Raw genomic sequence first — 26,596 nt, 5'->3', positions numbered from 1 at the left:
TAAAGGCGTGCGCCACCACGCCCGGCCAACTCTTGTTTCTTTTCAGAATTGGTTCAACAACCTGAAATGAGGTTTTTCTGGTGCAAACCACATTAGCAGTAGAAAAATTTGGGAGGTATGTATTTATTTTGGAAGTCTACCCGCTTTTAACTGTTCTTAATTTTGCAGTTTGATTCTCTCCTCACGAAAGAAGCACTCCTTTTTACTTTGCAAGGCTTTAGAGACATTGCTGGTACTGCGTCATTTAGAAGAGACATTCATAAGCAGGGAGAACACTAGAGTCCAAACCAGCATTTCTCAACTGTGGGTCACACGACCCTTCCACAGGGGTTGTATACCACATATCCTGCTTATAAGATACTTAAATTGTGGCTGGGTGGTGGTGGCACACACCTTTAATCCCAGCACTTGGGAGCCAGAGGCAGGTGGATTGCTGTGAGTTCAAGGCCAGCCTGGACTACAAAGTGAGTCCAGGACAGGCAAGGCAAGGCTACCCAGAGAAACCGTGTCTTGAAAAAGGAAAAAAAAAAAAAAAAAACCTTAAATTATGATTCATTATGAAGGAGCAACAGAAATAATTATATGGTGGTGGTGGTGGGGGACGGTCACCACAGCATGAGGAACTGTGTTAAAGGGTCGCAGCATTAGGAAGGCTATTACTGAGTCATTATTGCTCTGGTAAAAGGACAGGGCCTTTGATGTTGCTCTTTTTTATGTTATATAGTAATTGCTTCCAAATCGAAACATTTCATCCCGGAGGAAGCTTATTAAAACTCAAGAAGTTCTTTAAGATTCAAGAAATAAACAACCTAAAAGTTTCAAGAAGTTCCCAAAACTTACCAGATGCCAACAGTCTCTTATTTCCTCAAGGTTTTATTTCTTTTTAGCTTTTTTTTTTTTTTTTTTTTTTTTTGGTTTTTTGAGACAGGGTTTCTCTGTGTGTAGCCTTGGCCATCCTGGACTCACTTTGTAGACCAGGCTGGCCTCGAACTCACAGTGATCCGCCTGCCTCTGCCTCCCGAGTGCTGGAACTAAAGGCATGCGCCACCACACCCGGCTTAGCTTTTTTGTTTTGTTTTGATTTGTTTTCTAGTTTCCGAGACAGGATTTCTCTGTGTAGCCTTGGGTGTCCTGGACTTGTTTTGTAGACCAGGCTGTCCTTGAACTCACAGAGATCTGCCTGCCTTTACCTCCCCGTGTGCTGGGATTACGGCTTCACCAAGATTTTATGAGCAGTACATACTGTTGAAGTGAGGATACTCCCCAATTTGTAGAGTTGCCTGCAAGAAGTGAAGTGAGCTCCAGGGTTTCAGCTTTCATGACTCACCACCCATGCTGGGGTGGGCCTGCGCTGAAGCAGCTGCCTTTGAGTCATCCATAGTCCTGTCAGTGACCTCTCACCTCTACCCCTGCGAGTTACTCCAGCAGAGCCAGCCGTTCCTTCATGGAGTGGGTCTTAGGTGGTATCGCGCTTTTCCTTTGCCATCAGTTTCCCGTCTAGAGTTGCTATTCGTTCGTGTCTCTGTCGGAACATCCCACAACACTTTGATCCACTTCTACTTTCCAGTAGCCATACCAGGCAGTCAGTAGACTAGAGTTTACTTTTGTTTTTAACTTCCTTGAAGAGTCAGTCAGTCAGTTCTCACCAAGAAACTTAACCATTGTCGGGATAGAACTGTACCAGATGCCTTTGGAGATAGGGAGGATTAAAGGGAGGAACAGAGGGGAAAGGAAGGATGGAAAAACGATACCGTTGACTAGGTGCACAGATTTCTAACCTTTCTGTACGAGTGGTGTGATATCCTGGCCTCTGTGTTTATGGATCCAGTTCTCTCGAATTACCTGACTCAGTTTCCCCTGGCAGTAATGCATGACTGCTAAATTGAGTGAGCTGTGGATGCCCCCTGTGGCTAGTAAAGTGTCTGTGAAGATGCTACCAGCACAGATTAGCATTTCAAACCTACAGGCTGAGTAAAAACTACACTCACCAAGGATGCGGAACACCATCCAAAACTCTAAGGGGCAGACAAGGATAAAAAGGTGAGGGAGGTGCTAAGTCTCTCAGCTTGAGACAGACTCTCCATTTTCTCTCGGCTTCAAAGATTAACTCTTTGAGTGCCGGAGCCTTCCGATGTTAACCTGGACTTAACACTATTAGTCTCTCTCCTGTTCTTGGGGCTGCAAGTTAAATAAAACTACACCATTGTGTCCCTCATTTTCCAGTTTTGGGGCAGTAGAAATATGGGCTTCCCACTCTCCAGTGCTGCATAATCAATGTCTTTCTCTATATCCATATAGTCCGTGTCTATAACCTGTTGCTCTTTTCACCTGTAGAGCCCTATCCTAATGAAGTCCATTTCCTGACAGTCCTAACTGCCTTGAGTTGGAGTCTTCATAGAATTTCTTCTGCATGGTGGGTCAATGACTGTCCTGCTGAAACTTGTCTAGAAATTGTTTAGCTGCCCTTGGCTTATGCGGTGCAGCTGAAATTCAATCCACAGAATTTATAAACACAGGTGCTCACTGTCAATGGCCACTCACAATGACTAATCTCAGGCCTGACTAGATTTTGCTTTGTTTTGACTTCCTTAAGGTAGTGTGTTCTACTGTGGTCCAGCAGTGTCCTACTGCCACTATAATGAACTACCAGAGACTTCGTCCCTGAAGATGCAGAAGAGTCTTGTCACACGGGTTAGGCTTCTGATACAACTCTAATGAGACTAAAATCATAGCACTGGTGAGGATATGCTCCTTGCTGGTGGATGTAGAAGGGTGTCGTACGCCCTTGCCTTTTCCAGCCTCTAAAAGGCATCCACCCAAGTATGTTAGACCATCACAAATTTATAAATCCATAATTAAAATATTCTGAGAGGTCCTAATCAGAAGCATACTGACTGGCAAAACAAAGCGGTGAGAAATGTTTTAATAATGTCACCAAGCTCGCTTTTCCTCACCACTGGTGTTGTCAAACTCTAGCCCAACCTGCTATGTGGTGATCAGCAGGGATTTGCTGCTGAGAGAGACCAAGAAGGCAGCGTCATGGGGAGTGCCTTCTCCAAGTTCCACGGAGACCGGAGCACAGGTATTCTACAGTAGTCACCATTATATCCTTCTAAAACTCTCAGTAAGCAGTTTAAATCTATTTGCTCCTGGAGCCAAATGAGAGAAGGATTGCCCGAATAGAAAAGCTGAATAATTCAGTCCTCTCTTGGGAGAAGACAATGTTAGTCTCTGGAATCTGTACATTTGCTGAGCGGCAGGATCATAGCTTTCTCCACTTCTCTGGCAGTATAGGTTTTGGTGTTTTTTTTTCAGATTCTTGAAAGAAATGATAAGAAGTACAAATGATGCGTAATGGAAAGATTATCACTTTACCATCCTGCAAGTCATTCAGCTCCCTGCCCTGTCCTTGATGAGGCCTGGGGAAGGAGAAGCTAGGCTGCTACTTGAACGCTTCGAGCTTTATTAGCATTACTAAATGATGCTTTAACAACCATAAAGTCAAGCTGGGCGTGGCGGCGCACGCCTTTAATCCCAGCACTCGGGAGGCAGAGGCAGGTGGATCGCTGTGAGTTCGAGGCCAGCCTGGTCTACAAAGTGAGTCCAGGATGGCCAAGGCTACACAGAGAAACCCTGTCTCAAAAAAAAAACAAAAAAAAAACTGTAAAGTCCATCCATAAAGGTAAACAACAAACACAAATATAAAATATGGAGTTGGAGGGATGGTTCAGTGGCTAATAGCATTTGCTGCTCAGTTCCCAGCATCCATATGGTAACTCATACAGCCATTGTAACTTCAGTTCCAAAGGATCTGACAGCCTCTTCTGACCCTCACAGTCACTAGGCACACTTATGGTGTACATACATGCATACATGGAGAAAACACTCACACATACATAAAATAGATACCTTTTTAAAGCATAGAAAATATATTTTTTTTCCTAATGCTGACTTTGGTTTGCTTTCTTTCACTGTTGGTTAGATAGTGTAATTCTTTCTCTCTCTTCCTCCTCCCTCTCCCCCTCCTTCTCCTGTTCCTCCTCTTCCTCCTCCTGCTCCTCCTTCTGTTCCTTCTCCTCCTTCGAAAAAGTTTCCCACCATTCACAAATATTTCACTTAAAAATATAGAGAACCCAGAGACTATACTCTCTATCCAAGTTCCTTTGGTACTGATTCTAAACTTATTAGCCTAGGTCTAATTTATCGGTGAAAATCAGCATAATTTTCTCATCATTTAGCAAGATCTATAGGGAAGTGTGCTGCTGCTGCTGCCCATCTTTAGGTACAATGGAACCACCCAAAGCTTTCTGTTTCTGATTCTGAAAAAGTGGGGACATGGAGCAGTCAACAGTAACATGGAGCTCTCATGCTCGTGTCAAAATTAAACTTGCTAGACCTTATAGAGCAGGAGATTAACTTTCCTTTGTTCTGGCTCCTTTAATTTTAATTTTATTTTTTTATTTTTTTTTTTTTTTTTGGTTTTTCGAGACAGGGTTTCTCTGTGTAACCTTGGCCATCCTGGACTCACTTTGTAGACCAGGCTGGCCTCGAACTCACAGCGATCCACCTGCCTCTGCCTCCCGAGTGCTGGGATTAAAGGTGTGCGCCATCACGCCCGGCTCTGGCTCCTTTAATTTTAATACCTTTATCTGGGGGTGCATAGCTCAATGGAGTCCCCCGAATTCCGTATTACCTCAATGCACATTTGCTTTACCCATTTACATCAGGCATATCTGATCTGCAAGCACTTGCGTTTTAGCCAATGCTGTTTAATCACCTTATGATACAGCGAGAAAGCCAATGCTCCTGGAGATTAAATAACTTGGCAGAGGTATTTGGTTAGTTAGTGGCAGCAAGCCAGAGTCTAAATCCAAGTAGTCTGGCTTTCTGTAAGAGGCACTATATGTATTTCACTGCTTTTTCGTTCTTTTTTATCAGAGCCCAACGATTGTGTGAGGAGTTGGTGTATTTCCTTAAGCTTTAAAAGCTGCATCACGGCGCTTACGATTTTTATTTGCACTCCAAGTTTCAAAATACCATTAACAGATTAAGCATTTTACTACTAGCTATTTCGGGGTGTGTACTGCTCCCCCGCCTTTTCTCTGCCTTCTCGATGTTCAGAGAGCTGGTGGGGAGGGGGGAGATGACAAAATCATCTAGGAGGAAACACTTTGAAAGGTAGCTGGTGGGGTTCCAGGAGGGAGCAGCTCTTTTTCCAGGAGAAGGGCACGTGTGAGTTCAGGAGATTCCCTCTAGGGTTCATCAAGCCAATGCTACAGAGCTGTAAGGTTGGCAAAGATCATCTTAGAACTTGTTCGCCCTTCGTTCAATTTTATTTTATTTATTTATTTTTTTTTCCAGAGCTGAGGACCGAACCCAGGGCCTTGCGCTTGCTAGGCAAGCGCTCTACCACTGAGCTAAATCCCCAACCCCTCGTTCAATTTTATTAATAAACACCTTGTATACTCTTTCTTTGTTCACCCCGGACTGAAAAACTGCTCATGTTACAGGGGTGTCTTTAAAACAACAACAACCCCCCCAATGAAACAAACAAATAAACAAACACACTGACAATTTCATAGGGGTAAGTGGATAACACTTCTCCTAGAAGTCAAAGGCTATGAAATGACAATTCGAGCGTCAGATGTAGGGTACCTCCCTATAAGTTTTGGTCAGGTAGCCCCAGAAGCTGCCATAACATTACAGGCTATTGCCTGGTCCCTTGTTTTGAAAGACTCTGTTGCTAAGGACACCATCAGGTGGGTTGTAGGACACTGAGAAATCATACTGAATCTGTGCTGGAAGTTTCTCACTGCTGGCTAGCTATCATGGTGCTGAGGGATGCAATACAAGCAACTGGGGGGTGGGGGCAGGCACTAATGTTTCTATGGACCCCAAGAGCCACACCTCTCTGGCAAGGTACAGCCACTCTAGTAGCATGACACTTATGGGAGTAACCATGCACTTTCTGATTAGATCTGATGTCTGTTCCACGGCATGGAACTCATTCCTAGTGCTATAAAGCTGGCCAAGAGGCAGCAGTGGAGGGAGCCATGGGTCCAGGAGGAGAACCTACCACTGCTGTTTTGCTAAACTGACACTTTGTTAAGCCTTATTCTCTTCTGGAGTATTTACACATGAAGCTTTATCTCTTAATTGTTCAGTACAGAAATCTCTCAAGGTTGAACAAGGGACTGCTCAAACATCAGTTGGAAGAAAGAGCAATTATGAGAGTTAAAGAAAAAAAATCCTCCCTAGAAGAGCTCTAATTTGAAAACTGGCACATTTTATGTGCGAACCACTTGGCTCATATTAAGTCTTTTTTTTTTTTTTTTCGAGACAGGGTTTCTCTGTGTAGCCTTGGCTGTCCTGGACTCACTTTGTAGACCAGGCTGGCCTCGAATTCACAGCGATCCGCCTGTCTCTGCCTCCCAAGTGCTGGGATTAAAGGCGTGCGCCACCACCGCCCGGCTTTCATATTAAGTCTTATGTTGAAAGTACCCTACATTCTGTTCTTTCCCTTACTCAGACCCCTAGGTTTCTTCTTCTTCTTCTTTTTAATATTCTATTTAATTTTAACTCATGTGCATTGGTGTTAGGGTGTCAGATCTTGGAGTTCCAGACAGTTGTGAGCTGCCATGTGGTTGCTGGGAATTGAACCCCAGATCCTTTGGAGGAGCAGGGGGTACTCTTAACCACTGAACCATCTCTCCAGCCCTCCCATAGGTTTCTTAATGAACATGAAGGGCCCAGAGTGTCTAAGAAAATAACAAGACGGAGTGCTCGCCACGCGATCATGAGGACCGAAGTGCAATTGGCACACGCCTATAATCCCAGCATGCCTGCTCTAGGGAGACAATGATGATGATGATGACGATGACGACGATGACGGGGACATGGGGATTACTGGAACTAGATGACTTCCAGCATACCCAGGAAAACACAAATATCAGATTCAGGGAGAGACTCATCCTCAAATAATTGGATGGAGAGTGACAGAAGACACTGAGACTCTCCTGGCTGCTGTCTGCCCACACATATGTACACACACTCACACAGTCATGGACACACACTGAAGTAAATTAAAAAAAAAAAAAAAAAAGCAACCACTAACCAAAGATTACAGGGAGAATAGTCAACTCAAGGAAGCGACAGTGAACAAGCAACAGAAATCCCTCCTTTATAGTCAAATTTCTGTGACTCGGCATAATGCAGATGTTCCCCTTATCAACTATTCAAGAGGGGTGTTAATAGAAACCGTTTTTAGTTTTTACGAACAGATCTCTGGCGCTTGCTGGCTGCTAATCTAGCTGAGATAAGGTGGATTCTGGGTTCAGAGAGACACCCTGTCTCAAAGGAACAAGGCAGAGTCAGAAGAGAACACCCGATGGTATTTGGGTGCTTAGAAAAGAAAACATTGTCACCACTTTACTGACTGTGATGTCAACTGGGTGGGTCTCCAAGACAAACTCACAGGCCCAATGTTCAATGTAAAGTGCCATTGAACTCACACATCTGTATCAACGGCCCCACCCCCTTGAGCACAATGTTGGTGAAGATTGTCTGTCTGAGTTTTGCTCTGTTTTTTTTTTTTCCCCCCACCTGCATGGCTATAGGCCTCAACAAATCTGTTTGAAGAGAAACTAGCAGAGAGGGTATGAATAATGCATTACTTCTTGTACCTGTTAGGCTTATAAAATAACAGACAACACAGATTTACCTTTAAAGTCCAGAACACTTTGTTAGGAATAGCTTTATTGCGATATAAGACACGTATTATACAATTTATCCTGGACAACAGTCCAATCCTTCCTACTAACATTTGTTGATGGGCTATTAAGTCCCAGGCAACACACACATATTGTTGCATTTAATCTTCACTAAAAACAAAACCAAAACCAAAACAAAACAACAACAACTCCTTAATGGGGGCCAGAGGCACAATTCAGGTGGCAGAGTGTCTACACAGCCAGCATGAAATCCTGGGCTTGACACCCAGCACTGCAGAAACATCCCGGCACTGTGGAGGCGGAAGCCAAAAGATCAGAGAAGTTCAAGGTCACCCTCTGTTACACTACAAACCTAGAATACATGAGATCCTTTTGGGTGAAAAATATAATAAAAAGATGTTTCTGCTGTTGTTTTGTTTTGTTTTAAGTCTAGGTTGGCAATTGGCAATTTAGCTCAGCAGGTTTAATCATGACTACCCAGGTTTGATTCCCCCGGACCCACATAGTGGAGAGAATTAATTGATTTCTGCAAATTGACCTGTGATCTCCACAACAGGCTGTTGCATGCACACACACCCAACTCATATATAGAAAATAAGGGCAATATAAAAAATTTAAGTATCCTTTAAGCATTATATTACTCAAATTTGTAAACAGATTAAGTGTTGCCAAGTAGCGGTCCCAAGTCATGTGTGTATGTGCCTACAGCATATTCTTTGTCATGTTGTCCCTCTTTGGAAACTTACTTTGTTCTCCTTCATAGAGTCGGGGTAGGGGGGTGGCGGGGGGGGGGGTGTGAAGGAGGGCGCGAGTAATAACACTTTGAGAATGCCCATAGTCAGAAAAATTCAGTTTTATAATCTATCAGGAGTCGTCAAATAACATAAGAAATAGCAGTAAATGGAAATTACTTTTACACTCTCATTGAGGTTGAAGTAATACAAAAGTGTCCTGCGCAGAAACAAGAAATCACAATACTGGCTCACCCATAGTGTGACACCCGCATACAATTGTCCTAGTTTGCTTTCTATTGCCGTGACAGAACATTCTAACCAAACCAGAGGAGGAAAGGGTTTGAGTGGCTTGAGGGGGTCGGGGGGGGGGGGGGGAAGAGGAGGCGGGAGGGGTGGAGCCAAAGCGGAAGCTTAACACAGGAACCTCAAGACAGAAACCGAAGCAGAGTCTGTAGTGAACTGTAGTCTATTGGCTTGCTCCTTATGGCTTGTGCAGCTTGTTTTCTTACACAACTCAGAACTACTTGCCCACAGAGGGCTTCCCACATCAATCATAACACAAGAAAACGCCCCCATTGACTTGCCTGCTTTCCTCTCTGAGGCTGGTCTTTAAAAACAGCTTTCCAGTACAGCGCTACTTTCCCTTAGAAGGGGTCAACACTTCTTGCTAATGCGGCCACACCCATTACTGCATTCCCAGCAAGTAAAGTAGGAGGCGTTGAAAATGGAAGACCATTTAATTTATCACATACTGCTATTCTGGGGTGGCTATCTTCATTCTTGGGAACAGTAGTTTTGCCACAATTAATTTGGAAACATTAGACACAAGCATAGAAATTAAAACTTATGTGCACACACAGGAAAAAATATAAAAAGAAGTCAGTTTCAGCTCATACAGAGATCACTTCTTAATCCGGTCTTCCACGGAGGTAATGAGTTTTTGGGATTTGGAACCTGGGCGATAAACCTCGCAGATCCAGTTGCCGTGTGACCTTGCCATTTGATTTTTAAGAGGCTCAGTTTCCCCCGTTTGTAACTGTTGGGTTCAAATGCAGCTTGTATTATCGAGTCAAACTTCAGAAATATACACCATGAACATTAATCTAGGGAAACGCTAATTTGACATTAATGAGTTTTCTCCCATGTTTTTAAATCCCCTTTTAGTACCTGGCCTTATTCAATACATCTTTCGCTGCCTGTTCACCTAGAAACTGGGACGTGTTTTGCACTGCAGCTACGGGTGTGTATGTGTGTGTCCGCGCGCGCCAGGAGGCGTCACAAAGAGCCTATGAGAGGTCTGAGAGGTCCCTACGGAGAGTAGGAATGGAGAACTGGGAGGAACCTAGGAAGGGCACTGCTCCCAGTCCTTTGGTTTCAGAGCGGTCTTTGTGCCAATATTCAGTGGGCTTGGGCTCTGCGGCTGGAAAGGAAAAGTCCTAAGTCACGGATCTGCGCGCTTTCTGCCATGTCTCAGCCGGCCCCGCCCTCCAGCGGGAGTGAAGCAGCAAAGATGGGTTTGGAAGCGGCTGCGGCAAGAGTGAGGCCAGCAGGGCGAGGAGAGACCGGTCAAGGCAAAGCCGGGGAAGGGAAGCACCGCGCCCGGCGAGAACCGAGCAAACGCAGAGGTCTGGGGCGGCGGAAGACACGCCGGGATGCTGGGCGCGCGGGGACCGGAGTGGGCAGCAGAGCGCAGGCGCGCCCACACTGCGCCCGCCTCGCCTCCGCGCCGGGCCACGCCCCCCCGCTCACCCCGCCCTCGCGTCCTATTTGGTACGGACCTGCCGGCGGGGCGGGGCCGAGGACGCCATTCCCACAATGCTCCGGGGCGTGCCGCCGCCGTCGCTGCCGCCTCCGCTGCCGCTAGTGGAAGAAGATGGCGGAAGGCGGAGCGGCGGACCTGGACACCCAGCGTTCTGACATCCTGACGCTGCTCAAAACCTCGCTCCGGAAAGGGGACACCTGGTAGGGAACCGGGTCGCGGTAGCCGAGGTGGCCCGAGGCGGGCGGAGGGCTGGGCGGGAGCCACGGGCTGGTGTCTCGGGCTGGTGACAGGTGCGGACAGGTCCGGCGGCGGCCGCCCAGGCAGCAGATTTTGGGGGCAAAGGTTGGACCGGCGCAGAGGGCCGGGGCTCGCGGTGGGCGGTGCGCGCCCGGAGCTGCGCGGAAGCGGCGGCTGTGGCTCGCGGGGCTCCCGGTCCTCCTCCCTCCGGCAGAGCCGCTCCCACCTCGGGCCTTCCCAGAGAGAGAGGGTGCAGCCTTTCGGCGTGAGTCGGACTCTGTTTTTGACAGATCCCGGTCCCGCCGCTCCACCCGGCTCGCGGCGCTTCTCGGGTCACTCCCTGGCCCGTCTTTGTTGGCACCCAAGTTCCCCATTATTCTGATTCTTGTAGTCTTCCGGGACTCGGGCTTCAGGATGTTTGCGGCGGGTACCACACAGGTGGTCTGTGTCAGGCCCCCACTTAAAAGGAAACCCCTAATTTCCACTTCCTTGTCAAGAGGAGGGAGCCTTGTTAGGGACCTTGGGCTTGATGAGAGACACCACGTGGTCCTGTGCTTTGCCCCTGGCTTGATAGAAGCCGGCAGCGTTTCTGCTTAGAAGTGCAGCCCTTCCCTCTGCTTTAAAGGATAACGTAGGCCTGCAAAAAGTAGATAAGTCCACTTGAAGCTCAAAAAGCTTGCTAATATTCAAACTGGTAAAATACCAAAGGACGTGCTGCCCTGAAATACTAGAGGGATCATGTAGACAATTTAATACTTGTCAGCCAAAGCAATTGACTTACAGAATCGTTTAAATACGTGGATATGTAATGTTGTAGGGTCAGGACCCCCGTGTGCCTGTTTCTTACTTTTTAAAAAGTTCCTTTCCCTTCCCTCGGTCGCCATACCGGTGATCTATAGCTTCCCAAGTGATTATCGTTCTGGCACTCCAGTGTGGCTTAGTGGAAAGAGACTTAGACCTGACTTATTTCAGAGTTCCACCTCCCACCTTGCAGTGTGTCTTTGAAGCAAATTCATCCAAGCCCTTGCAACTCCCCGTCTGTTAAATGGACAATAACAATGTTATTGTATTTGGTCTATATTGATTCGGTTAACTGTCTTGAAAGTCTATATTCACGAAGCACTACGTTTCAGTAATCTTTTTATTAAGTGCCGTGGGGTTGGAATCATTTTCAAGTAAGCTAAATAGGCTACAGCTTGGAGACCTGAATTTGACCACGTTAATTGTAGCTTGTAATGCTGCAAACAGTTTCTATAATTAAGACCCTATATGATTTAAAACACACTTGTTGTGTTACGTCATTTCAGTGGCTTGGTGCTTATATTCTAATCTTGCTACCGTGTTTATTACTGAGGAAAAATGGGCAATCCCTAGAGCACCTACGTTTTATTTGGCCTAGAGTCTTAAAGATAGATTCAAGCTTACAACTTGTTCTCTCTTGTATATTGAGGATTAAAAAAAAACCAAACTACTCATTTACTGTTTCATACAAATATAAATATGGCTACTTTGTTGCTTCATGCACATACAAACATGGCTATCTATAAAATATAGATGTGTTAAAATGTGGATGTTTTTGCGTGCTGAGTAATAATATCCTGTAAGTTGGTGTTGACGCTGAAGTATGATTTAAGAAATATGTGTATCGTGGACACTAAACTTCTTATAATGTTGGATACCTTTTAAGTGAGTACCTTTTCTCAACACGGTTACTGCAAGGTTGTCGAATGTCGAAATCCATATTCAAGTCATTACAGTGCCTTAATTTCAAGAAGGAAACTGAAGGTCAGTTTTTAGGCAGCAACTGAATGTACATGTTTTATCTTCCTATAAATGTTCATTTTTTTTGTAAATCACTACTTCTTACCCTTCCTAATTCTGTGACCCTTTAATACAATTCTTCATGCTGTCGTGACCCCCCCACCATAAAATTATTTTTGTTGCTACTTTATAACTGTAATTTTGCTACTCTTATGACTCATGAAGTAAATATCTGTGTTTTCCAGTGGTCTTAGGCAATCCTTGTGAAAAAGTCATTCTGTAGATTCCTGAGTTTCTCACAGGTTGAGAGCCACTGGTGTAAATGATAAAGAAATGCAAGAACAACATGATATTAGGAATTTGCAAAAACCATTTGGATGCATGAAGCAGTTCACGTATAAACTGGGAGGTGAAACCTGTCCCTACCCCAAAAGAAACTGTGAAACCAAAGTTTGTTTCAGTCTTATGGAGAACAGTTTGGAAGGCACAACTTATAACAAGTTTATGAGTTCTAAATTGGTAGGAACATTTAATTATAATTTAGTTGTTGGACTTGTTTTGAAATTTAGATTTTCTTTTAAGTACTTAAAACAACAACAACAACACAATCATTCAGATTGGTGATCACTCATTCTGGGTTATTTAGGCAAATTCTGTCATTTTATAGTTGGCCATGGGCAAATGGAACATTACCTTGGCATGAGCATTTGCTCATCTCTAGAAAGCTGATGGCTGATGAGCTACTAAGAAAACAAAAACAAACAAAAACAGGTTTTCCATAATCTTGAATCTTAGTACAGATTTTTGAAATTGTAGTCAGATGTTTTAAATTAGCTCTTGAAGCCGGGCATGGTGGCGCATGCCTTTAATCCCAGCACTCGGGAGGCTGAGGCAGGTGGATCGCTGTGAGTTCGAGGCCAGCCTGGTCTACAAAGTGAGTCCAGGATGGCCAAGGCTACACAGAGTAACCCTGTCTCAAAAAAACAAAAACAAAAACAACAAACAAACAAACAAAAAAATAAATTAGCTCTTGAGCACTTTGCTTATGGGATTCCTCATGGTGGTAACTATCTCAAGTACCTAGGAAAACAGAGATTCGGCATAGATACCCATTTGTTTATTTGCAAGAGGGATTTTTAGCACAAATTGAGTACACAATCTGAGATGAAGAGAAACATTCTTTATAGGATATTAGATTTGTAGTAAGAAGTACATTAACATGGATACAAGAGTTACACCTATGGAAAAGGTGACACTCATCTACATAGGGGAAAACAGTAGTCTCTAGTGATGCTTGTTAGTCTGTTTCAATTCTGACAAGGCGGCCAGAAAACCAGGAACAAAGTTAAATTAGAATTTAGGGATTACAGAAAAAGAATTGAACTAAAGTTTAGTTTAGGATGAATTACAGACACCTTCAAAGTACATGTGGTGAGAGTTTCCTGGTAAGATTAGAAGAATGTGCTTAATTACTTGTAAGCTCTTTAGGAACCTAAGGAATGGGAGTTGAATGAAGGACAGGGAAAGTTACTGGTTGGAAAATGTTCCTTTTTGAGAGTTCTTTCTAAATAGACCTGTTATGAATAGATGTGTAACGAGAAATCATCAAAGTCATTTTCAGGTTTTACTAAGTTGTGTCTGCCAATCATTTTCAGTCATTGTATCTAATAAGTGTGTAGGTAGCCAAATTAGTTGTGTTGCTTGTTGTGTTATACAACCCCTGGTGAGTCTAGACTTGAAGTAACTGCAGAGTAACCTGACTTTGTGTTTAGGCATTTCGCATGTCTGTAATATTTTTGTTTCACTGCATTTCCAAAGAACCTCTTCAGTGCTGTTTGGGCAGGGGACCCTCAGTGCTTAGAGCTTCCCTCTGTTCCTTCTGCTTCACCTAGGAACCTGTGAGACTAACTCAACAAGACAATTAGACAGTCACTAAAGCCTCCACTGACATAAGTTCCCAAGTTCATACCTATGCAAGAAGTTTGTTTGCCACCAAGTAAGTGGTCATATATGGTGTCACTTACAAGAAATGAAAATAGAAAGCAAAACTTTTAAAATATTGGCATAGTAGCAAAAATTAAAATAGAAAGTCATCACACTAAAGCATATTATTTTAGATGCTTAAAATAGTAGAGCAGCGAGTTTACATCCTTTAACTCCTGATTACAAACTTCTTAGTGAACCAAGGATTAGTGAGTCCTTTTTGGCAAGGTCTAGAGGTATTCAGTGATTTATTTCACGACAGTTAAGCTTCTCATTTCCCCCAAAACACGCAGCTTCCCGTTAGTATGTTTAAAACACCCAATGACTTATTTTTGCGAAGTAGTTTTGTGACAGTCACTATTCTTGCTGTATAGTTATTCTAAGTAAGAAAATATTAGCTTGTGAAGCCATAGCCTACAGTTGTACATTTCAGAACACTTAAGTGCCCAGGTGCTGCTGCAAGTATATGTTGGCTTAACTACTCATTGCTAAAAGTTAGGGAACTGCTGTTGCTATTCACCTTGGACAGAATAGGAGCCCTAGACCCAGACCTTCACACAACATTTGGAATTTGACCATAAGAAGTTTGGATCTTAGGTTCACAGCCATAAATCACTGTGATAAACTGCCTCTTGTTTTTAGAGATTTATTTAAAATAGTTCTACTTTAAGGAGAAAAAGAGACTTTTTTTCCCCCCTCTTTAGAGAAAGCCAATTTTATACTTAGCAACAGAATTCTTGCATTTTCCTACACTTGTCTCTTATGATTGTTCTGTTTATATGCAATGGCGTATACAGGAAATCTTAGCATCTTGCTTCTGGACATTGGCAGACAAATAACTGAATATATGGAGCAGTTGTCATTTTGGTTGAAAACTCCTGAGACACAATTATATATGATCACTATTGATACAGGCTTTTGAATTTTAATGATCAGTAATGATAAATTTATATTAGAAGTTATAAGGCCCATTCTCACTGATTTACAGAGATAGCACAACAAACGTAGTAAGGTCTTGTAGTGTAGATTATATTGTTTTAGTATTCTGTCCGTATTTTAAAAGCATTTGCTTATTGCCACAGACGCATGAAATTCTTATGAACAGCCTAACATTTGAAAAGCATGTAGTTTATGATCCATAGTTATCAACTAAAAAAATTTTGGTACTGTTTTAATGTATTTGTCAAGTCAAAAACATTTTTAAGAGAATGGGAAGTGGGGGCATAACCATGTTGACACCACATGAGTGTTCTAAAGATCTGACAGGCCTCATGGCACCACAGCTACTGAACAGTCTGTTGTACTGTCTTCATCCTTGGATATGTCTCTTTCATTATGAATTTAAAATGATTCTTTTCCCACCTGGAAAATCACTTTATTGTTAACCATATTAGTTGCATTATTGGACGTTAAGTCTAAACTGGTGGACATGTGGGCAGAGAAATAAAAGGGGCTTCTTAAAAACAATTGATAAAGGCTGAATCTAAACATCTTAGATGATCCTTAAAATAAGTCCAGAAAATGTATTTATATTTTTTCCTATAGATGAGGAATTAATTGGCTTGTGAGTGGTTCAGATGATAATACCACAATGAACATTTATTGACTTGCTTAGTTTGTGCCAGCCACTGTTGCAAAAGTCTTCGTACTTGCTCTTAACTCCATTGGGTTTTTGAGCTTGTTTAAATACCTGGCTGTAATTCTAAAATCATAGGTACTATCATCTTCTCCTTAGTATTAATAATTTGATAATGTTACTACTTGAATGTAATTCAGACAGTGTCTATTGTGTTTTCTTACAAATTCTCAGATATAGAAAATTACACATTGCTAGGGTTTTTTGTTTGTTTTCCCTTCAGGAGTGTCATTCCAACTTGTCCTTTCTGTTTTCCTTCATTCGTTCATCTCATTACCATTTATTCTACAATCTGTGTCTTACTTATTCCCCTGAAGTTATTTCTTTAGACTTTCTTATCTAGTCTTTAAATGGAAAATGACTAAATCCTTAAAGGTTATTTAGTTCAAACAAACAAATCACTATTAAAGAAACCTCAATTTTTAATACACATTATAGTATGTAAGGAAGGGATCAAGAATTGCTCTTTGGGCCGGGCGTGGTGGCGCACGCCTTTAATCCCAGCACTCGGGAGGCAGAGGCAGGCGGATCGCTGTGAGTTCGAGGCCAGCCTGGTCTACAAAGTGAGTCCAGGATGGCCAAGGCTACACAGAGAAACCCTGTCTCGAAAAAACCAAAAAAAAAAAAAAAAAAAAGAATTGCTCTTTGGGAGTAAATTCAGATTGTGAAATAAAGTAGAAAATCTCTTTAAGCAGTGGTGGTGCACGCCTTTAATCCCAGCACTTGGGAGGCAGAGGCAGGCAGATCACCGTGAGTTTGAGGCCAGCCTGGTCTACAAAGCAAGTCCAGGATAATCAAGGCCACACAGAGAAACCCTGTCTCAAAACAAACAAACAAACAAAAAACCCGAACACACAAAAAAGAATTTATAATTTGTGTTTGATTACTGTTTGTAATGCCTTCCATCACTAAGATTTACTTGGGCTTATTTTTTATTCACAAGAGTGAATGCAAGCATGTGCATTTTTTAAGTGCACATAGAGGTCAGAGAACAACCTTGGGTGTTGGGCCTTGCCTTCCACCTTAAAATGGGTTGTTTATCTCTGTGTATGTCTGGCTGGCCAGCCCATGGCTTCCTGGAATTCTATTGTCTCTACCTCTTCCCTCCAGTGCGCCTCTGAGAATGAACACACACACACACACACACACACACACACACACACACACACACACACACACACACACGCTCCTCAAACCACACAAGATAGTGAACTATCCCCCCCCAGCATCCCTCATGGGTTCTTCACAGCTCTCCAGCAGAAAGGAGAATGTTGGACGGTAGAACTAAAAATACTAACTGCCCTTTCTCTTCTCTGCTAGCTTGACAGACCCAGGTTCTAGAGGGATAATTCTCCACTGTTACTGAAAATTGTTTAGCAGAAGTACCCACAAAAATGTGGGTGAAATAAAGCACCAAAGGCTCTCACAGACACCCGCAAGAGTATCTTTAAGGCCAGACTACTTTAAGTTATAGCGATGATTATATCAAAGCCAGGGATGGTCAAGACAAAGTTAATTACTTCCATGAAAAGAGGAACAGGGTCTTTTATTTTTGCAAAAGATAATTTATTTGATAATTTGGGTTTATTTTTCTTTTACTTAGTTCTGTTTTTCCATCTTGGCAAAGTAACAGATTACTCAAGAGGTTAATCTTTGATAAAGATAGAAAATCATATTCATATTGAATAAATTTAATGTTGAGTTTTCTGGTTCTAAGAAAATACATAAATCTCTGCCTGTGATTTACAAAATATTGCTCATGTATTTTCTTGCATGTATGAAATAAGTAGCATTCTTTTCATAGAGAAACTGAAGAGTAAAGTGTACACAGTCATGTGCTGGGTTGGTGGGAAGGGAGGGAATCTGACCTAGGCAGTCTAGTCCCTTGAAGACTTCTGCTGTATGCCTTCCTGTGAGTGTCAGACTCAGATTCTTAACCCTTAAAAGTAGATAACTAAATACTGAAATCCAGGTGTCAACTTCGTGATCCTAATTAAACACCATTTTCCACACCGGGAACCTGTCTTCACAGGTCTGTATCTTAGACCTTCTAACTTGATGCAAGTGTGTTTTGCCATTTCCTGTAAATTATTTAGCATTTCCTGTATTACTGGACTTTGTGTTATATTTCAATTATTTCAAATGTATCTTCCTGATTCTTTTCTAAAAATGTTGTCATACATACTTATTGTGTAAGTTTGGGGTAGGGAGGTGGAAGGTGGCACACGAGTCAGCGTGCAAATGTGCAGATCGGAGGACAGCTTGCGGCAGTCTGTTCATGTTAGTCCCAGGAATCAAACTCAGGCCATCAGGCTTGGCAGCAAGCATCTGTGACTGTTGGCCATCTTGCCCCTGTTTCTTCATCTTGATGTTCACTTATTTCAAGAACTCAAGGTTTTGTTTTTTTGTTTTTTGAGACAGGATTTCTCTGTGTAGCCTTGGCTGTGCTAGACTCACTTTGTAGACCAGGCTGGCCTCGACTCAGAGCGATCCATCTGCCTCTGCCCCCGAGTGCTGGGATTAAAGGCGTGCAACACCACACTTGGCGTGGAAAGGATTTCTTAATCAACACAGATGAGTAACTCCTCCAGGCTTTGATTTAAAAAACAACATAACCAAAAAAACCCATAAAAAACAAAACAAAAAACTCACCAACATAACAGCTTTATTTTGATATAATTTATGTACTACACAATATTCCCACTAAAAACAGACAGCTCTCTGTGTAGCAGTGTACACACATCATAATCAATATTAGAATAGTTTAGTCATTCCAAAAGAAACTCCATAGTAGCTGTCACCGCCCATTTCTGCCCGAAGACCTCCAGCAGCTTTGTTTGGTTGTTTTGGCTTTCTTACCACAGCATGGTATGGTAAAATGATGTAATATTCTAAGAGCACGTCGGCATTTTACTATACCTCATTATTGTTAATAATCCTGTTAGCAGATTGTCTCCACCCCTGTGTTTCTTAGATAGCTGACAATATTTATACACTAAATGTTGTACGTCTTTTTGCCCAGAGATCACTTTCTGGCTTCTAACCTTGAATGACCTAAAAGTAAAAACACTACTTACTGTGCAAGTAACCAGATAAGGGCCAGGAAGTGGCTAAACAGGTAAAGGGTTTGCAGGCAAGTCTTGTGACCTAACTCAGGACCCCACAAGCTGGAAAGGGAGAACAAGCTCCTGCAGGTTGACAGTCCTACCACATGTGTACTGTGCATGCGTGCGCCCTCACAAACAGAGTGGTGAAGGGTGCACGGATGGATGGATGTATGCATGCATGCATGGATGTGATAAAATTTAAAAGAAACATAAATGTGCTGACTATCAAAAAAACATTTTTACTGTTTGTATCTGATAAGGCAGAACAACACTACAACCCCCTCAGCAGCTGGAAATTGTATGGCATCCCACATGGCTCCTTAGCCCACACTAATTCCTCTAGTGACTACTCAGTTACCTGCGCTGAAGCCTGGAAAGCATTCAATAGACTATGTATCGGGGTTGGAAATACAGTTGTGTTCTTTTAAAAAAAAAAAAAACCAACATTTTTTTTGAAATAATAAATGCTAAATTTAGGGTAAGAGTGTGCAAAGAGAATGGTCCAGAAAGGGCTGCTTGTAATGATTTTTTCTTCACTTGATTTGATAGGTACGTACATGAATGATTATTGACCTCAGGACTATAATGTGTACCAGGACATGGAATAGTTATTAAAGAGCAGCTGGTCGTAAGGGTTTTTGTTTAGCAGCTATCATAGTATTTCTTACTATTTTTCCTTTGTTTATTCCTTCTGTTTCCTTACTTTCCTTTGTCCTTAGTTCTTCTTCCAATAGGAAAAAAAAAGTTATTATACAAGGTTAGATCAGAGAATTTATATAGTAAAGATCAAACATTACTAATTACTGTTTCTTTGCTTCTCATGTGCTTATCCAAACTCCCATGTCAGGTAGAGTTGTGGGGTCTCTTCAGTTCTGCCTCTGTATCTGTGGTATCAGTGAGTGTGTATGTACTTGCTGGATGGACAACTTAAGAACAATCATACTCAGCCGGGCGCGGTGGCGCACGCCTTTAATCCCAGCACTCGGGAGGCAGAGGCAGGAGGATCGCTGTGAGTTCGAGGCCAGCCTGGTCTACAAAGTGAGTCCAGGACAACCAAGGCTACACAGAGAAACCCTGTCTCGAAAAACCAAAAAAAAAAAAAAAAAAAAAAAAAAAAGAACAATCATACTCGTCCTCCTCCTTGAATTCCTCATTTGTCTTAGCTTAGGCTTAAAAATGGGTCATACAAATTAGTTTTTTTCCTAATAGATAGAATTAAGATGCAGAGCAAAAAATAGGTTAGAAATGCCTGAAGTCTGAAGATATAAAGAGGCAGTGAACCAGGCCACTGGTGTGCTTGAAAACTACTATAGAGTTGTCTTTGGTCTTACTAAAACTGTGGAAGACTCAGTTCTAGTGGTATTTTTAAAACAACAAAATATTTGATTTATAATAAAAGTAGATGCTCTGCGTACACACTCACAAACCTGAAGAGATCGTTGGAAGGATCAAATACACCTGAAATGCTTCATAATTAAAAATAAATAAGTTTTGCTATTAAGAGTATTTTAATACTGACCTAAGTTTGACTCTCAGGACTCCATGGTGAAGGAAAGAGAGAGCGCCAGCTCTTGCAAGCTGTCCTCTGACCGCCACAAGCATGCAAGTTGTATGGTGCTAAATATTTTGTAAGTCCCAGGAAAGACAGCTAGTGTTGCAGTCTGGACAGAAAGTCTCAGTGGCTCTGGAGTACAGTCAACTTTAAAATTGTCTTTAAGTACAATAACCCTGCAATAATAACAAAACCCTCTGCTTTATTTTTGTGGGGAAGTAAGACTGGAGATTTTTTATTTATATTTAGCACTTTTATACATACTCAGAAGTAAATATAAGAAAGCAATATGGGGCCTATTGTTTTTAAATTATCTGTATTATTAGTATTATCAGTAGGCCCAGCTAGCAGTCAGTTAAGACACAGACACTTGTTATATTTTACAATAGCCTTAGTTAACCTGGGGCAGGGCAGATAATCAATCCTCTAAATTACCTCTTATAGTGGGACAGGCATGGGATCCTTGTCTCAATCCCATGCCATTTGTTTTTAATAACTTTTATCAAGCTGTCTCCCATCTATAATCCCATATATTTGCTAATGTTTTTTATCTGCGCTGGATTTTCCATCCACGCCACTGGCCTTGTGGTTTTCCTCTAGCTAGCCCATGGAGGCCTTCCTCTCCTCTCCTCTCCTCTCCTCAGGTCTCTCTCCTTGTTTTTTTTTTTTTTTTTTAAAGAATTGCTCTCTCTCCTAGTCTCACTTATCTCCTGTCCTGTTCAGATGGGATGGCTTTTTATTAAGTAAAAGGTGGGTCACACAGACAGCAAGCAGTAATTAGCATCAAAATACATCAGACCATCCCCCAACAGGGGCCAATAAATAACTTAGCAATTAGTCCCAGGGATAGCAGAGATCTGCAGAAATAAGGGGAAAACCCTGGAGGAGGATTTAGGAAACTAGAGCAATGGTGGATGTGTGTTTAGTAATACACACACACACACACACACACACACACACACACACACACACACACACACGCTCACAACTTTCAGATAAAGATTCCTGCTTAATTACTTGCAAGTATAATCTTATTTTAAAAATCCCATTTCTCTTCACAAATAGACTTTCTATTACAAGTTAATATATAATAATGAACTTATAATAATAAAAATCATAGCATAATCCAATGAAACATTTTTAACCCTAGAAAAAATACTAATTTCTCTTTCAATTATATGAAAAGTCAGTAAACAAATGTAAAGACACTATACATGGGCCGTATGTAAGTGTGCAGCTATATATTCTGTAATGCAGCTGTTAGGACTTTCTAAAAGAACGTGCTAAGGCTGTCGTCCCATTGGTACACGCACAAGGCCCTGGTTCTGACTCTCTAGCAGTGCATACATCTGGGATGATGATGCACCCTTGCCCTTTAATTAAAGGGTGATGCACCCTTTAATCCCACCGTTCAGGAAGTGGAGGCAGGAGCATTAGAGGTCCAAAGGCATTTTTGGATACATAGAAAGTTAAAGTCAAGCTGGAGTACATGACAATGTGTCTTGCCAAAAAAGGCAAAATGAAGTCATCTCATGATTTTGCTTTTTAAAAGTTTTGCAACAGAGCCAGTAAGATGGCTCAGCAAGTAAGGGAGCTTTACAGCCCAGCTGACAACCTGAGTTGTATTCATGGGACCCACAGGAGGGAAGGGGAGAACCAGCTGGGTCTTTTTACTTCCATCTGCACACAGTTGCTCCCACCACACCACACCCTCAATACAGAATACAAAACTTTACAAGTCTAGCCACAAAATGGAGAACAAATTTAAGTCTGAAGCAGTGAGAGAAGTCAAACAGCTATTATAGTAATTTGTGTCACTAGCAGTGAGGAGGTAGTAAGGCAGGCACACAAACAAGGCACTTGATAGAGGAGAGCTGCAAATGGTTGGAATCATCCTGGAGGTGCGTGGTCACCGTTATATACTGTGGAGCTAGGCTCCCAGCCTAGGGAACTAAGTCACTGCTGAAATAATTTTATTTGAATGATAATCAAAATTAGTAAATGTAGAGGTGAAGAAGATTGACAACTTGGGATTGAGGTTTCTATGGAAAATTCTAGTTGTATGGCCTGTTAATTCGAAATAACAAGATCCATAGTGTGAGTTACAGTGTCCCAGGAGGATATGCAGTGATGGAGTGCACAGAGCAGCTCTCTGTGACACGGGATCTCAGTCAGGAACAGGTTAAAACCAGCATTTACACCCCCACCCCAAAAATAATCAGAGTGACAAGCTAAACTCTTACATGGTTGGTGGGTTTGTAAAATTGTGACTTGTTTGTTTAGTTGTCTGTTGACTGTCTGAAACTGTATAGGAAGACTGACCTCTCATACTAGGCTGGAGATGAAGTGAATGCTGAGGAACTAGAAACATTGATGGCAAAGCCCTGTCAGAAAAGTAAGAATGAGGCAGCGATGAGTATGCAAGTAGGGAGGTGATAGAAGAGGGAAAGCAAAGGAGGAGAAACAAGAAGGCTGTCTGTTGGGGAAGTCTCCAAGAGACAGGGTTGTGTCAGAGTGAAAGCACAGAAGTTAAAAGTTGGCCTGGAATTTAAATAGTTACAGTGTCCACGGACAGGAAGAATGAAGTTGAGAAGGAAGTCACACTTGTAGCCTTTTGTCAAGTGTAGAGTAAAGCTGTCATTAACTTCGTGACTTTAGACATATCTGTCAGAACACATAGTAAAGCACTGGTATGTCTCTTACAGGGACAGGTGACTCTCGCTTGTTTGCCTGGTCCTACTTCTTCCCCCCAGCTGAATCCGCCAGCATCCTGAAGTTAAGCTTCGTACTTACCTTCATACTTTTGTTACATACCCATGGATCTCGGTAGCAGTGTCTGTAGCATGTCTTAGGTTTTTCTATGATTGCACTGTGTGTGTGTGTGTGTGTGTGTGTATAGAAAGTATCCTTTTGTGGCCCTTTTTTATAAAATATTGTTCTGAGATTTATTTATATTATTACATGTACTTGTAGTTTTGTTTAGATTTTTATGTAATATTTCATATGAATGGTGCATATTAGATTTTCCCCCAATTTTTAGCATGTTATACTGCCATTAATATTCTTTCCAATTTATTCTTGTAATTATGGGGACCTGAGTTCAATTCCTGGCACCCACATGGGAGCTCACAGCTGTTAATCCAGTTCCAGAGGATCTGGCACCCTCACACATACATGCAGGCAGGACACCAATGCACATAAAAATAATTAAAGAAAAAAAAAAAGAAATCATCGTAACTGTAGAAAATGTTCACATAATCAATATGTGATAAATCAATATTTATCATGATAGTATAAAGCATGTTAAAGAGAAAGTAGTTTGTCTAGCACAATAGCATTTACCAAAAACTGTAGCAAGTTATTTTATCAAATGGTAAAAGTTTAGATATTATTACTTTTAAAAAACAAAATTGTTTGGTTTTGGCTGGCTGTGGTAGCACAGGGGAGGCAGAGGCAGGCAGGCAGATCTCTGGAAGTTCTAAGGCAGCCTGGTTTCCATTCCTAGTTGTAAGTGCACCAGAGCGGCACAGTGAAACCTTGTCTCAAAAAATAAAAAAGTTTCTTCTTCCACTCTAGTTTAGCAGTCCTGATCGGTGCTTAGATATGATGTGAAAATTCAATTAGAAAACTATTTACAGCAACAACTTAATATTGAAATACTGAAACTATCAAGAGGAGCCTAATGTGTGGTGGCAAATGCTAGTACTCCCAGTGCTCATGAGGCGAGTGCAGGAGGATCCATGAATTCCAGCTCAGACTGGGGGATATATTTGAGGGGAAAGGAAAAACTATTTCCAACAGAATAGACTCAGAAAGGTGGTAGATAGGAGATTGCTTTTAAAAAATATTTCATATAAACAGTCTCTGTCCCATCGTCAGCAGGTGACTGGATAAAGAAAACGAGGCGCAGGTACACAGGGAAATAGTATTCTTCCCTTTAAAAAAGAGTAAGATCCTGCAATCTGCAGCAGCAGACATGATAGTAAGTAAAACAAGGCAGATACAAAAAAAGCACACATTACTGAAATGTGGAAACTAAAAGAGTTGGTCTCGTAGCACTTGGGAGTAGAGTACTTAGAGGCCAGGGAGCACTGAATCAGCAGGCACTAAATTGCGCAGACTAAGCCCTGGCCTTACACTACGGTGCTATATGGGCATGCAGTGTGCGTTTCAGAAAACGAGAAGAGAGCACTTGGATTTTTTTTTTTATTATAAAGAAATGAACACACACACACACACACACACACACATACACACACACACACACACACACACACACACACACACACACACACACACACACACACATACTTACTCATCCTGAAAAAACACAAAACCAGAAAGTATACTCAAATTTAAAGACCCTTTAAAGTCAAACACCAAATTATGTCTGTATGATTTTAATCTACATGTTTTATTTTGTGACTTTTACTACTAAAATGCAAATTTACTTTTATAGTTAAGTTTTAATTTAGTTTTTTAAAAAGTCCTTCCTAACTTCCCTCAAAGTGTGGCAGTTTAAATGAGATATGGCCCCACATGCTCTGGTTTTGAATACTTGATCCCCAGTGTTTTGCTCTTTACAGAAGTTTAGGAAGTGTAACCTTGTTGAAGGAAACTATGTTAAGGAGAGTGGGCTTTGAGATCTTTTTTTTTTTTTTTTTTTTTTTTTTTGGTTTTTTCAAGACAGGGTTTCTCTGTGTAGCCTTGGCCATCTGGACTCACTTTGTAGACCAGGCTGGCCTCGAACTCACAGCGATCCGCCTGCCTCTGCCTCCCGAGTGCTGGGATTAAAGGCGTGCGCCAGGGCCTTGAGATCTTAAAGCCGCACCCAACTTCCTACTTGGCACTGAGCTTGCCTTTGAAAATGTGCAGTCTTAGCTCTGTGCTCTGTCCACCACACATGTATACCGCCATGCCTTGATGTCATGCCTCCTTGTTGTGATGGACTCTTATCCTCTGAAACCATAACCCAAAATAAACTTTCTCTTCAAAAAAAAGAAAAGACAGAAATGATAAATGCTTGAAGGAAGCATGTTTATGATGGTTTAAATATTGCACTATGTAATCACATGGGACCCCACGAACATATACAGGTTTTCTTTTCTTTTCTTTCTTTCTTTCTTTTTTTTCGAGACAAGATTTCTCTTTCTTAGCCTTGGCTGTCCTGGACCCACTTTGTAGACCAGGCTGGCCTCAAACTCAACAGCAATCTGCCTGCCTCTGCCTCTGGAGAGTGCTGGGATTAAAGGAGTGCACCACCACACCCAGTTTATAGGTTTCCTGTGTATTGTGTAAAAATAATAAAACTGATGGTTTCTATGTATTAACTACCAAGAACTATGAAATATAATTGCTTGGAAATTAGTCTTGGTTTGGTTTTGTTTTGAGATAGTATGGTGTGTCTTTGTGGATGACTTGGAAATCCAGGCTGACCTCCAAATTCAGTCTCCGCTGCTTGAGTCTCCTGGATGCTGGGAGAACAAACATGTGCCACCACAGCTGGCAGAAGAGTAAGGTGCAATAGAGAGACTGGAGTTCTGTATAATTTTTTTTCAGTTTTTGCTCGATTGACAAGGTAGTAACCTGATGTATTTTTATGAATGAAGTCTTTTTTTCCCCCCAACAAATTAACTTGGATTCTTGTGGGGGGACATGTTAACATTTACAGAAAGATGTTAAACAGAACCTAAGTAGTTGAAAAATACTGAATTCCTGTGGATCCAAAAACCATTCCCCCCAATTTATTGTATTAAGTTTAGTGCAATTCCAATCATAATGTGTGTGTGCGCTTGTGCACACGCGCAACTTGATGAGTTTATGTAAAATCCTTTTGAAAACACAAATGGCCACATGTTGTAGCTAAGGCAATTAGAACAACAAGCTGAAGGAAATGTTGTAAGCAGTATCATGATTAAGGTAATTCAAACAGTATCAAACAGTATAGAATTTGGACAATGATAAATGTATAGATAAAAAGGGATATGTCTCGGTGTGACATTCTCTACAGAGAAAGCAAGTCACATGTTTTAGTATCTTAATTAAATTGCAAAGGAAGAAAAGCCTAAAATTTACTGAGCGATTATTATTATTA

The 26,596-nt window shown here is 41.8% G+C and overlaps 1 protein-coding gene across 2 annotated transcripts in view; it reads left to right on the top strand.

Moving 5' to 3' along the window:
* Window positions 1–10,258: 10,258 nt before the first annotated feature.
* The window catches only part of Usp15 (ubiquitin specific peptidase 15), a 91,603-nt gene continuing 75,265 nt past the window's right edge, over window positions 10,259–26,596 (top strand). For both annotated transcript variants that reach the window (XM_051170900.1, XM_051170899.1), the window contains exon 1: window positions 10,259–10,426. In XM_051170900.1, the coding sequence (XP_051026857.1) occupies window positions 10,338–10,426 (89 nt within the window). In that variant the 5' untranslated portion in view covers window positions 10,259–10,337. The remainder of the gene's footprint in view (window positions 10,427–26,596) is intronic.

This window comes from Acomys russatus, chromosome 28 (genome assembly GCF_903995435.1).
Source record: "Acomys russatus chromosome 28, mAcoRus1.1, whole genome shotgun sequence".
NCBI lineage: Eukaryota > Metazoa > Chordata > Mammalia > Rodentia > Muridae > Acomys > Acomys russatus.
This window is presented reverse-complemented; position numbering and strand designations above follow the sequence as displayed.